The sequence below is a fragment of the Pecten maximus genome, chromosome 2, assembly GCF_902652985.1.
Source record: "Pecten maximus chromosome 2, xPecMax1.1, whole genome shotgun sequence".
Lineage (NCBI taxonomy): Eukaryota > Metazoa > Mollusca > Bivalvia > Pectinida > Pectinidae > Pecten > Pecten maximus.
Genome location: NC_047016.1, coordinates 38,478,578 through 38,491,756, shown reverse-complemented (window position 1 = coordinate 38,491,756; position 13,179 = coordinate 38,478,578). Strand labels below are relative to the sequence as shown.

Below are 13,179 nucleotides of genomic sequence, written 5' to 3'. Positions count from 1 at the left end.
TTTTTCAGAATTGAAGGAAAATTTCTTGAAACTGGATGCAGCAACTGCAAAACATTACCCGATTCAAATATCAATTCGGTTGTCTGCTTCAAGACCTGTCTGAGAATCGATCATTTTACGAAGTTGTTTTAGTCGAATTATCCATTAGGAATATTGAAAGGAACTCAACCGCTATACTTCTAAAGGATATGAGGAGATAAAACATCACATCGACTAAACACACGCACGATAAAATCACGGTAAAAACGTGAAATCTAATGGGAAAGAGGAAAATAAACAGTCACAGCAACTGATAAAAAAATGTAAAAAAATCACAGAATGGAAACGAAACAAACACGGAGATTTAATGAGCAAGTCTTCATATAATGTTAAAAAAAATTGCTTGTGTTCGAGTTAAGCCAACAGTTTACAATTCATTTGATGGTAGGTCATAGTGTGACCCTTAATTTGTTTGCATGGTATTATTGAACCGTGGGCAGTGTGTGCCAAGTCTATGCTTCTGTCAAGGATGTACAAGACATCGTAGAGGGCTTTATCGTAAAGTGCAATATCGTGTACGTGTAGATAATATACACAGATGACACAACGAGCAATATAAAAGCAGAATGCATGCCACCAGTGAATCAAGTTATAAGTCAATCGTAATAATGAACAAACCACTACAACTCCACAATTGTTTTTAACTATGAAGGATCAAAAGGCGTAGGCGAATTATGTAGGATCACAAAATGATTGTCAAATACATCAGGACAGACTCTTAACTTTACCCAGGTTCTGAATCTCATTAAAAAGATTTAAAATACACAGAGAGTAGATACATTATTGTAAGGCTAATTAATCGATTTCAAATCTAACCGGAAAAAATACAATCGATTGAATTTAAATACATTGTGTAGAGACCACATCTAGAACCATAGAATCCGGACCAAAAGCTGTTATGATTTGTTTTTAACTTCATTTTAACATAGCATGATTTAAGAAGATGTTGGGTCATAACAGTCATTTTCGAATTCAGAAACCACTCGAGAAAAAAGCAACACTTCATCTGCCAGTATCATCTCAAAATATTTCCAATTTTTCCGGCAGAATTTGGCGAGCATCAAGTGGCCTTCAGCTGGGCCTGCTAGGGCCAATTGCATTCTGAGACGGTGTTTTGTCGCTGTGACAGCGAAAAACCACCCTTTTACTTTCTTTTAACGACTGACAATTTTTTTCGTGTGATTGACTCTGCTTATACTTGGTACATATGACATTTTAAGCTTTTTCATAACATAAAGCTTGACGTTTATAAAATAGCGTTTTTGGGAAACATCATGGGGCATAACATTTTCTTTTAATACATTTACATACATTTATATAAAGTAAGACTTTCCCTTAATTACGAAAATTAAAGTCGCAACCATGTTTCGTAAACACCTAAAATCGTGCCTAAAATACAAGAATGCATGCTTTCTCTTGGCAGAAAAAGTCAAAACTGTCCGGAGTCACTAGACGTTGTGAGACCAAGGTTTATTTTGGAGTTTTAGAATTAAGTTGAAATGTAAATAGACATAAAGCTGATAGAAAACTTGCGTAAAACGTTTCCCGATTCGTTTTTCTTGAGCCATTATCATTACACACGTTTTGGGTGCAGACTTACAGCCCCAGTGACAATCCCCATTCTCGCTTTCCTCTTAATACCCTCCTTATCTGATCTGTTCATTCACGACCTCGCCACTCCTTTCACCAGTTGCGTTGAAACATCACGTATTCAATGCCATTCTCGATTAAAATGAAAGGCAAGATTGTCTAGTTTGGATATTATGATATATCTGTGTAGTCTTTGCGTCCGTCTGTTTGTAAACATTTTTTTTTCTAAACTCGACATGTCTGTTATTGTTTTATCCAGGGCAATTACAGCCATGTTTGTTGTTTGTACTACATATCGGAACATGTAAGAGTTTTACAATATTGTACTGGGTAGTATATCTCTAATATTGTACTGGGTAGTATATCTCATATTGTACTGGGTAGTATATCTCTCAAATTGTACTGGGTAGTATATCTCTCATATTGTACTGGGTAGTATATCTCTCATATTGTACTGGGTAGTATATCTCTCATATTGTACTGGGTAGTATATCTCTCATATTGTAATGGGTAGTATATCTCATATTGTACTGGGTAGTATATCTCTCATGTTGTACTGGGTAGTATATCTCTCATATTGTACTGGGTAGTATATCTCTCATATTGTACTGGGTAGTATATATCTCTCATATTGTACTGGGTAGTATATCTCTCATATTGTACTGGGTAGTATATCTCTAATATTGTACTGGGTAGTATATCTCTCATATTGTACTGGGTAGTATATCTCTCATGTTGTACTTGGTAGTATATCTTATATTGTACTGGGTAGTATATCTCTCATATTGTACTTGGTAGTATATCTTATATTGTACTGGGTAGTATATCTCTCATATTGTACCGGGTAGTATATCTCTCATATTGTACTGGGTAGTATATCTCTCATATTGTACTGGGTAGTATATCTCTTATATTGTACTGGGTAGTATATCTCTCGTATTATACTGGGTAGTATATCTCTCATATTGTACTGGGTAGTATATCTCTCGTATTATACCGGGTAGTATATCTCTCATATTGTACTGTGTAGTATATCTCTGATATTGTACTGGGTAGTATATCTCTCATATTGTACTAGGTAGTATATCTCTCATATTGTACTGGGTAGTATATCTCTCATATTGTACTGGGTAGTATATCTCTCATATTGTACTGGGTAGTATATCTCTCATATTGTACTGGGTAGTATATCTCTCATATTGTACTGGTAGTATATCTCTCATATTGTACTGGGTAGTATATCTCTCATATTGTACTGGGTAGTATATCTCTCATATTGTACTGGGTAGTATATCTCATATTGTACTGGGTAGTATACCTCATATTGTACTGGGTAGTACATATCTCTAATATTGTACTGGGTAGTTTATCTCTGATATTGTACTGGGTAGTATATCTCTCGTATTGTACTGAGTAGTATATCTCTCATATTGTACTGGGTAGTATATCCCTCATATTGTACTGGGTAGTATATCTCTCTTATTGTACTGGGTAGTATATCATCTCTAATATTGTACTGGGTAGTATATCTCTCATACAATGTATTGTACTGGGTAGTATATCTCTCATATTGTCCTGGGTAGTATATCTATATTGTATTGTGTAGTATATCTCTCATATTGTACTGGGTAGTATATCTTTCATATTGTACTGGGTAGTATATCTCTCATATTGCCCTAGGTAGTATATCTCTAATATTGTACTGGGTAGTATATCTCTAATATTGTCCTGGGTAGTATATCTCATATTGTACTGGGTAGTATATCTCTCATATTGTACTAGGTAGTATATCTCTCATATTGTACTAGGTAGTATATCTCTAATATTGTACTGGGTAGTATATCTCTAATATTGTACTGGGTAGTATATCTCTCATATTGTACTAGGTATTATATCTCTCATATTGTACTGGGTAGTATATCTCTAATATTGTACTGGGTAGTATATCTCTAATATTGTACTGGGTAGTATATCTCTCATATTGTACTGGGTAGTATATCTCTCATATTGTACTGGGTAGTATATCTCTCATATTGTAATGGGTAGTATATCTCATATTGTACTGGGTAGTATATCTCTAATATTGTACTGGGTAGTATATCTCTCATATTGTACTGGGTAGTATATCTCTCATATTGTACTGGGTAGTATATCTCTCATATTGTACTGGGTAGTATATCTCTCATATTGTACTGGGTAGTATATCTCTCATATTGTACTGGGTAGTATATCTCTCATATTGTACTGGGTAGTATATCTCTCATATTGTACTGGGTAGTATATCTCTCATATTGTACTGGGTAGTATATCTCTCATATTGTACTTGGTAGTGTATCTCTCATATTGTACTGGGTAGTATATCTCTCATATTGTACTTGCATGGTAGTGTATCTCTCATATTGTACTGGGTAGTATATCGCTCATATTGTACTGGGTAGTATATCCCTCATATTGTACTGGGTAGTATATATCTCATATTGTACTGGGTAGTATATCTCTCATATTGTACTGGGTAGTATATCTCTTATATTGTACTGGGTAGTATATCTCTCATATTGTACTGGGTAGTATATCTCTCATATTGTACTGGGTAGTATATCCCTCATATTGTACTGGGTAGTATATCTCTCATATTGTACTGGGTAGTATATCTCTAATATTGTACTGGGTAGTATATCTCTCATATTGTACTGGGTAGTATATTTCTCATATTGTACTGGGTAGTATATCTCTAATATTGTACTGGGTAGTATATTTCTCATATTGTAATGGGTAGTATATCTCTAATATTGTACTGGGTAGTATATTTCTCATATTGTAATGGGTAGTATATTACTCATATTTGTATCACAATGTTGTACTGAACGGTATATACATGCATTCTCGTAATGTAGTAAACGGTTTATTCGTCATATTTTACTGGACAATATATTCTCATATTGTATATGGCGGTACATTTATTTTCATAGTTTACTAGATACTATGCATGGATACCTACATAGATACATGTATGTGTACTGGACGGAGGTTGTTAATTAGACCTCTATCTCCAGATCCTTGTCCTCCATCAGGACCGACTGTGACGTCACTCCGGGTACGGTTTATGTCGGCCTGTAGTTATGTGGGGTTTGGTACATTCCCGACATTGTCTGGTAGGGATTTCCAGCTGTTTACAACTCTTTGTGTAAATGGTGAATTTCGTATATCTTAATCATCATATCTTTAATCATGTCGCCTCGTAGTCTTGGGAATCGTAAAGTTGGAAGTTTTAAACACCTTAATTAGCATTTCTTCATTTGGTATGACTTTCATCCCTGGTATTTGTTCTGTTGTCCGCCTCTAAACACTCTCTTATCAATGTCTTTCATTATGAGAGTTCCATACGCTCGCTCCATATACTTTTGTATAAGATCTCCTAATCAGTTATAATTTTGTTTGATTATGTGATTTTGAAACTTCAATTCATCATCTGTGTACTGGACGGTATATACATCACGTATAATATTTGACGATATATTTCCCATATTAAGCTATTAAATTGATAAGGATGAGGAAATTGAAATATCGTGTAGAGTAAGTTCTAAAATATTTCACTGTATAAGGACATATAATGCCTAGTGTCTAAATAATATAAACTTAGAAGGGATACCTCCTCCTCTCCCTATGCCCTATACTAGTCCTTTTAGGGAAAAGACAAGCCCGGAATACTACATACAGAAAAGAAAAAAAAAGTCTTTTAAATTAGTACTATGTACATGTATGTCGCTGGTATATATATATATACATGTAGGTAAATAAGTTCGTCTGCACTAAACCTGCGACCTGACCATTCTGTTATTTTGTCTCTGACTCAGGAATAATTTGAATTTACACATTTTATTTTTCGAAGTTTGATAGTTTTAATGGCCAACTAAAATCAGTTGACCAGCTATTTGGACTTGTGTGCCGTTTAAAAGTCGCTTTGAGTTATCCTTTGGTGAGCCCCACGATTATAAGGATATCCCTGACATCGCTAAGCCAATCAAATTAACGCAAATACGGGAAACCCCGATATCGCCTCGTGTTGATTCCATGTGCAAGGTGCGCGAAACAAACACCGGGCAGACAGCATCAGTATCAGACAGCAAAGAAGTTCACCTCTTGTTTGGAATTTTGCCATGCCCATTCCATGTGAAATCTAGCTAGAGTGACTTTATTTACGTTCGAAGTGTAATAACATTGTTTGTCAGAGAGACAGCGAATGAAGACGGTATCGTTTCCGAGGAGTTTTCGATTCCTTACGTGTCTTTTCTGAAATCATCTTTCAAGTGTTCCATCCCAGCAGAAGATTCTTCGTCTAATACCTATTCCATTATGGCAGGAGCTAACCCCGTAGCTACAGCATCGCCCGGTGCTGCTAAAAATTGCTTACTAAAAACCATCCCTGATGTAGAAATCGACACGGGCAAGTTCAAATACATTCTAGTGAAGGTCCACGACCCAGCCCCCGAGAAAAGCAGGGAATACAAACATATTGTTCGTGGATCCTCAAAAGCTTCGTATCACGGTAAGTTTACTTTTTATGTAGTAGACAAGTCGATGTGGAAGTAAGATCCTCTTTAGCACCATTATTTTGGCAGTGATAGTGGGTCATCTTCCTTTACACTCTTACATGTAAGGTAGTAGATCTAGAGTTGCCAGTTGTCCATATAGACACGGCAATCTCCCCTTGAAGTTGTGTCCCAACTTAAACCCAGAAATGAATTACCATAGAATTGAAAACCAAAAATGGTAAAAGTTCAGCTAAAACATAAGCATAAGATTGTTTTTCCATGCTTATTACTTCAATATTATCAGGATTTCAGAAAGTTGGATACTCATGTTGGTTTAATTTCTGTAATTTTGCAAGTTTAAATCATAATGAAAAAGAATGTCAGTCATTTCAAACAGATGTGATATTAATTACTAATTGTTCTTTAATTAATAGTCTCTCTGTAAAGTATTGTATGTGTGCAGTTTATTATTGTACATCTATGCAATGTGCGAAAAAAAATCACGAACTGATCGAAAACTGAACATTGTCGGGTATAGACTATTAAACGGCAGAACATTTTAAAAATTTCAGAGGAATATGCTTGATTGCAATTACGTGTCCTTATAATTAACATTACCTGTTTTGATTTTCTAGGAATATTTGGAAATATGTAATCTAAAACACACAAGCATCAATCTCGGTGTGACAGTGCACAAATTTGAACACAAGAAGAAAACAATATTTAGGTTTAAACAGTTGTAACTTGCTTTACTCTGCAATTAATAACTAGAAGTCACATTGAAGAAGTCTCACCTGTAACTGTCATGTCATTAATTATCAATTTCATGAGGTGTTGGGGTGATTGACATCATTTAAACGACTCTCAATCTGGGCTTGGTACATCATGTCTAGATCTGGGTCGTCATATACATGTATATCACACATATCTGTATCATATTATCTCAAGTAAAATCAGTGAAGTTAAATGCTACATTTGGGAAAAAAAATATAATGGACGTTGACCTTAAAATGTTTTTGGTTGAAAAAGTCCTAGATTCTGATGAAAAAGTCAAAGGATATATAAATGCAATTTTAGCATAAATTAATATTGTAAACACAATACTTGTTTTCTTTAGCCTTCACTCCATAATTGTTCCAATCTCTATTCCAACGTAAAAACAATTTGTTTGGTAAACAAGTGCATAATCATCTCGAAGTGATGAAGTCATTATACTAATTGCTTAGAAGGATCAGTTTTAATTAAGTAGAATTTTTATCTAACAGCATACATGATGATCAGCAGGAGCACACAGATATCGGCAGTGACACATTCACAAACACCACGGGTTGGACATAATTTTTTACCTGATTTGAACCCAGTTAAAAAAGCTTTATATTATTAAATTGAAAAAACAACTCCAAAGCTTCTATAGTGATCTTTCATGCTTGTTGGCCTTGCTGGAAGTTTGTAAAGGGTCTTATAACCGTCGTACTGTGATTAAACCCACATGGTTGGGCAATCGCAAGTGATCAACACCCAAACCTTTAAACATCATTGGGGAATCGAACCCTGGTCAGCTCGCTAGCTGGTGAAAGTAAATTCAAGTGTGCTATGTACCATACCATGGAAGAGTCTTTGCTTATATGCCACATCAGAAGGGTTTCAGCCAAGCTTGTTGTTAAATTTAGCAAAATACAGAGGTTTTCCTTACAGAATGTTTAGATGAATTCAAGCCCTGAAGTTACAAGACTAATGGTGAAATCTGTATAGTTATTACATATGTGTTTGCTTTAACAAGTATGTTGTTGACTAGACGAGGATGAATGTCACAATTCATCAGATTAAATCATTAAGCAAGTATGTTTAGCACTTGTAACTTTGCTGTAACAACACTTCCTACACAACAGAAACTCTACAAATGTCCAAGTCTGAGAATTAATCTTGTTCTTGTTGCACCAATTCAAGCATAGTAAGCTTGGAAGTAAAATTTCAAGCATTATACAAATTTATCTTATCATTTAATTTATATTTTAACTTAAGTCATTATAGGTAGCTAGGGGGCCGCGGTGGCCGAGTGGTTAATGTGTCCCGACACTTTAAAGCTGCCTTCAACCTCTGGGTTGCGAGTTCGAAACCTACATGGGGCATGCACAGTTGCCAGGTACTGACCGTAGGCCGGTGGTTTTTCTCCTGGTACTCCGGCTTTCCTCCACCTCCAAACCTGGCACGTCCTTAAATGACCCTGGCTGTTAATTATATAATAGGACATTAAACAAAAAAACAGACCAAACCAAACTATAGGTATATAGATCTGCAGTATTCCTTACTAACCAAATAATCGGGTACAATTTTTAAGAATATTTTATTATTTTAGTATTATATAGATATTAAGTAGATATATCCACTTCCATTTTAAAAATGTATCTCAGAAGATTTGTATCGAAGGTACGTCAGTATAATAGTTTTTGTTTATGCTTCTAATTGACGATTAAAATTTGAAGGTATACGTATGCATTGTTTGTTTTGTTAATTCTTTTACTTGTGAAATATTGGAAGATATGTATATGAATAAATTCACTGTATATCAGAAAGCTAGAAATTTATGTTGAGCACTCTCTTTGAAAGCTATGATACCTGCAATGGTGTCTGCATGCTTTCCAGCATATTGCACCATTGGAGTCTAACTCGCTTAACATAATTTGTAGCTGCCATAACATTTTGATACATGTGAAAATCTTGAAAATTCATTAGCCTAAAATCTTTCTAAGGAGTTGGTACTGAAAAGATAGTTGGTGCATGCATGGACATATTAAGATTCATACACAACTTCTAAAAAGTTTTTGTTATGAAATAAAAAAAAATTGGACTTGGTATTGTACTTGGACAGGTTCAATGAATTCACTCTGCCAGATGATTCAAGCTTTACTGCAATATGTCGGCCAAACACATTCCAACAGCAGATCTCTGACTCAAAAAACACATGACCCTCAGTCACGTGCAGTGCTATGCATCCATCCTAATTGTACATGTATCCTATAGAACATATCATGTATTGGGAAAAAATTAATGGGAGCCTGCAGAAATGTAAAAATCTTAATTGTGTTCCGTCATGGAGTTGAGAACGGAAACAGCAGGTGAAATTATACTAATCATTGAACTGGCGTATCAAGTTTTAGTGCTCCCGAATGATAGTATGTCCCATTAAAAAGTACTCGAAGGATGTGTGTCAGTGTGTGTTTTGGAAAAGAAAAGGAATTTAGATCAGAGAAGTAGAAAAAAGGGAAATGTAATGGCTAACATTCACATACTGCTAGCATGCACAGTTAATGTTATTTTATGGGGTTGGGTTCATGGGAATATATAACTTTTTAATAAGTACCACTTTTGATAACCATAATTCCATCCAAACTAGTTGAATAGTGATCTTCTTATTTGAATAATTTGCATAATTATGTTCTAATCGTTTGTTGGGTTTATCTCCCCATGAACAGCCAGCTCAGGGTCATTTTGAGGCTGGGTCACCTTGTAGTAGTTGGTCGGCTACCTCACTGAACAACATACTCGAGGCCCATTGTATGCCATCCATACCAATCAGGGTAAAGTGTCTTGCCGAAGGACACAACCAAGACAGCACTGACCAGCCTGTTTCTTGTCTTCATGGGAAACACGTGCACTAACTCACACGGATAGGGAGTGTTGAACCACACACCTCAGATTTTCACCTGAGGTTCCGTTGTATACAACTGGCCGGCACTCTAACCTCATGGTATATGTAAAGAAGAATGTAACGGCAAAATAAGTTTTGTTCATAATTTTGAAAGTATAAATTTCCGGAAATAAGTAATGAAGCTATTTGTAGAGGTCAGAGCACTTAATTATTATGATGCTATGGTAATTAGATTTCAATGCAAAACAATGTATCCAACTTTCACAGTCTTGAAAACTGGGATGGAAGCTTGTGAGGGGTATTATTGTGTGAGGAAACTGGAGTACCTAGATATATCCCACATGGTCATATGCAGCTGGTGACCACCATGTGATATATATATTTACCATTTCTTGTCTGATTGGGATATGCCACCCGACCACCCAATCTGCTTATTCCTTTTTTGGCAAGTTTGTTTTTTAAAATGCTTGAAAATGGTTCTAGAATAAAATCATCTTGGCATATCAATGTTATATTAACTACCTGCAGGTATATATGTTTTATAGGATTCATAATTAAACTATGAAAAATGATATAGAACTGGAGCTACATATATAGGATTAAGGTGTATAGTATATTATAACAGGATATGTTATAGTGACTGCAAAAAATATATGTATAACCAGTGTCTTCGACAGACATGATAATGAATCCACGAGACAAAACAATGGAGATGGACAAACGATATAATAAATAGTATGTGATGGACAATGTCCATTCTGTGCTAATGGGGGAATATCCCCGCAACCCACTGACATGTTGTATTAGATGGAGAAACTAGTAAGTCCAATCTAACTGAAGTATGGTGATGATTAAGGCTGTGTTATTCCCTCCCATGTCTATTTACACTAGGGCCATGGCCAGCCTCTGTCTTACCCAGGTAAATACACACTATACTAATATATATGGTATAGTTGACAAATCAGTAGACATGTATGTGTATGTCAGCCACAGCCTCAGGAGCAAATCACTTGTCCAGTCCCTGTAAACAAATAGTCTCTGAGGGTATCAGGGCCATGTGTTATCTGTCTGATGGCTAATGTTTACACAATCACTGGGGGAGGGGAAGGGAGGAGGGGGGGGGGGGGGGGGATAGAAGCATAGTGTACTAGGGTAGGAAGTCAGGGTGCAATAGGGGGGGGGGGGATAGCATATAAGCATCCAAAGAAAATGTAGTGCACTAGGGTATGATGTCAGGGTGTAATGGGTTTGTGTGTGTGTGTGTGTGTGTGGTGGTGGTGGTGGGGGGGGGGGGGGGGGGGAGTTTGTAGTTGTAGATACTAGGGTAGGAGTTCTGGGTGCAATGTGGGTGGAGGGGGAGGATAGAAGTATCTAGAGCAAAAAACAATGTAAGTGAGGGGGGAGGTGGTCTGCATGGATGTAATGGGGGAGGGAGGGGGGGCCGTTATAAGAAGCATCCAGAGAGAATGTAGTTGTAGTGTGCTAGAGTAGGAGGAGGTCAGGGAGAGTAGGAGGTCAGGGAGCAATGGGGTAGGGGTGGAGGGGAGGGGGGGGGGGGGGGGGGGGGTAGAAGCATCCAGAGAAAATGTACTTGTAGTGTACTAGGGTAGGAGCTAGGTGTCAGGGTGAAATGTGCTGGTGGTGTGAGTGTGTTATATTTTGTAGAGTGGTCATGGAGGTAAAGGATCCACTGACTTGTTTTATTAGACAGGAGAAACTAGAAGTCCAATCTGACTGAAGTACAGGGATCATTAGGGCTCACACAAAGTCATAAAGCAGAAGCTTATGTGCCTAATATCCAACTGGATATATATATACCAATACCAATGACCATATCCGGCATATGTCCAGCAAAGTTTGTATTAAAATGAAGTTGTAGTTGATGATAATGGAGAACATTCTCCTGAATGTTTGAAGTATGAACTAAGAACACAGAAATGCATTCATTTTTATAAATGAAAAAAACTAAATGAAATTGAAGGAAAAAGAGTACATCTACATCCACAGCAAAAAGAGGAGCAACATTTTAGATTTCAGATGATCACCCCAAGGAAAGATGTTACGATGAGCATTGAGGTATTGGGATGGTCACTGGTCAAAAAGTAGTATCATCCATGCCCGTTGGGCTGCAGAAGGGAGACCTAGAAGGTGGTCACTATAAGAATAATGTGAAATAAAGAGTTAACGACATAACCTGACATTGACGGGCATTTATTTGATGACAAAAATATCACAGCTGTGATACATCTCCTAAAGTCATGGACCATGTGACTATACAGTCTACCCTCGTTATATCGCCACATTTCGTCCGTGTCAATTATGGCGGTATAACGAGGGTGGCGTTAGTATCGAATCATGAAAATTACAACAGTAACAGATAATGTTGTACCAATGTTTTAATAAATACACAATGAGTTAACATATAAGACACCATGGTATTGACCGTACGTTTCGTAGCTTACAAATACACATTTACATATGTAATTTCTGAAAAAAGTCGAATTTTATTGGAAAGTACGCGGCACTGGATCAAGTCCGAAGAACACGCTTTCGTCTCGGAGTTTCCAACTCGACTGACGAAGCCAAATCGTTCATACCATAAATAAGATCACTTATTGAGCAGAAATCAGTCATGCTTTATTACAAATCAAACCATACCTGTGTGCAGATGTCGCATATATAAACATCGATACATATATCTACCTGAGTGATAGAAACTCATTCAAGCGTATAACTAAGTTACCTGTGAAAAAGGAAGTACCCTAATTCTATAAATAGAACACTAAAGAGTTCCTCGATCGCAGAAAAAACAGACCACGAGGGCGATATTGTCAAGGGTAATATATAGGGATTCGGGACGTTTGTATTGTTATGAACATGGCGGATGGCGGTATGCAAGGGTGGCGAACGGCGGTATGCAAGGGTGGCGAACTTAACGAGGGAATTATATAGAAGGGAAATCCGTTCTAGGGGTGTGGGTGGCGGTAGATTCGGGTGGTGATAGGTCGAGGGTACACTGTAGTTATATACTGATCATATCATGACTCAGTGTATGTAAAATTTGAATGGTTATAATTATGTCTCTTTGTTTTTCCTACCTACCTTAATTGTATTTACTTGCCTCTGATTGCTGTACTTATGTCATATCTATAGTACCAAACTTTTGTATGCTGTTTATATGGCCATGGTGTTACTCCATATACAGAGTTATGGCCCTTGGTTAGTCATTTTTATACAGATCCAAGTTTAATCTGATTCAAATATACAGATCATCTGATTAAAATTTATACTTTATAATGTTGTTTACAATGATGATCTGTATTTCAACACTTTATAATGTAGTGCATAGTGATGATCTGTATTTTATAG

At 36.5% G+C, this 13,179-nt stretch overlaps 1 protein-coding gene across 1 annotated transcript in view; it reads left to right on the top strand.

Annotated features, from left to right (window-relative positions):
* Nucleotides 1–5,696: 5,696 nt before the first annotated feature.
* LOC117322012 (14 kDa phosphohistidine phosphatase-like) overlaps nucleotides 5,697–13,179 on the top strand; it is a 51,094-nt gene continuing 43,611 nt past the window's right edge. The window contains exon 1 of the mRNA XM_033876710.1: nucleotides 5,697–6,175. Coding sequence (XP_033732601.1) covers nucleotides 5,983–6,175 — 193 coding nt within the window. The 5' untranslated portion in view covers nucleotides 5,697–5,982. The remainder of the gene's footprint in view (nucleotides 6,176–13,179) is intronic.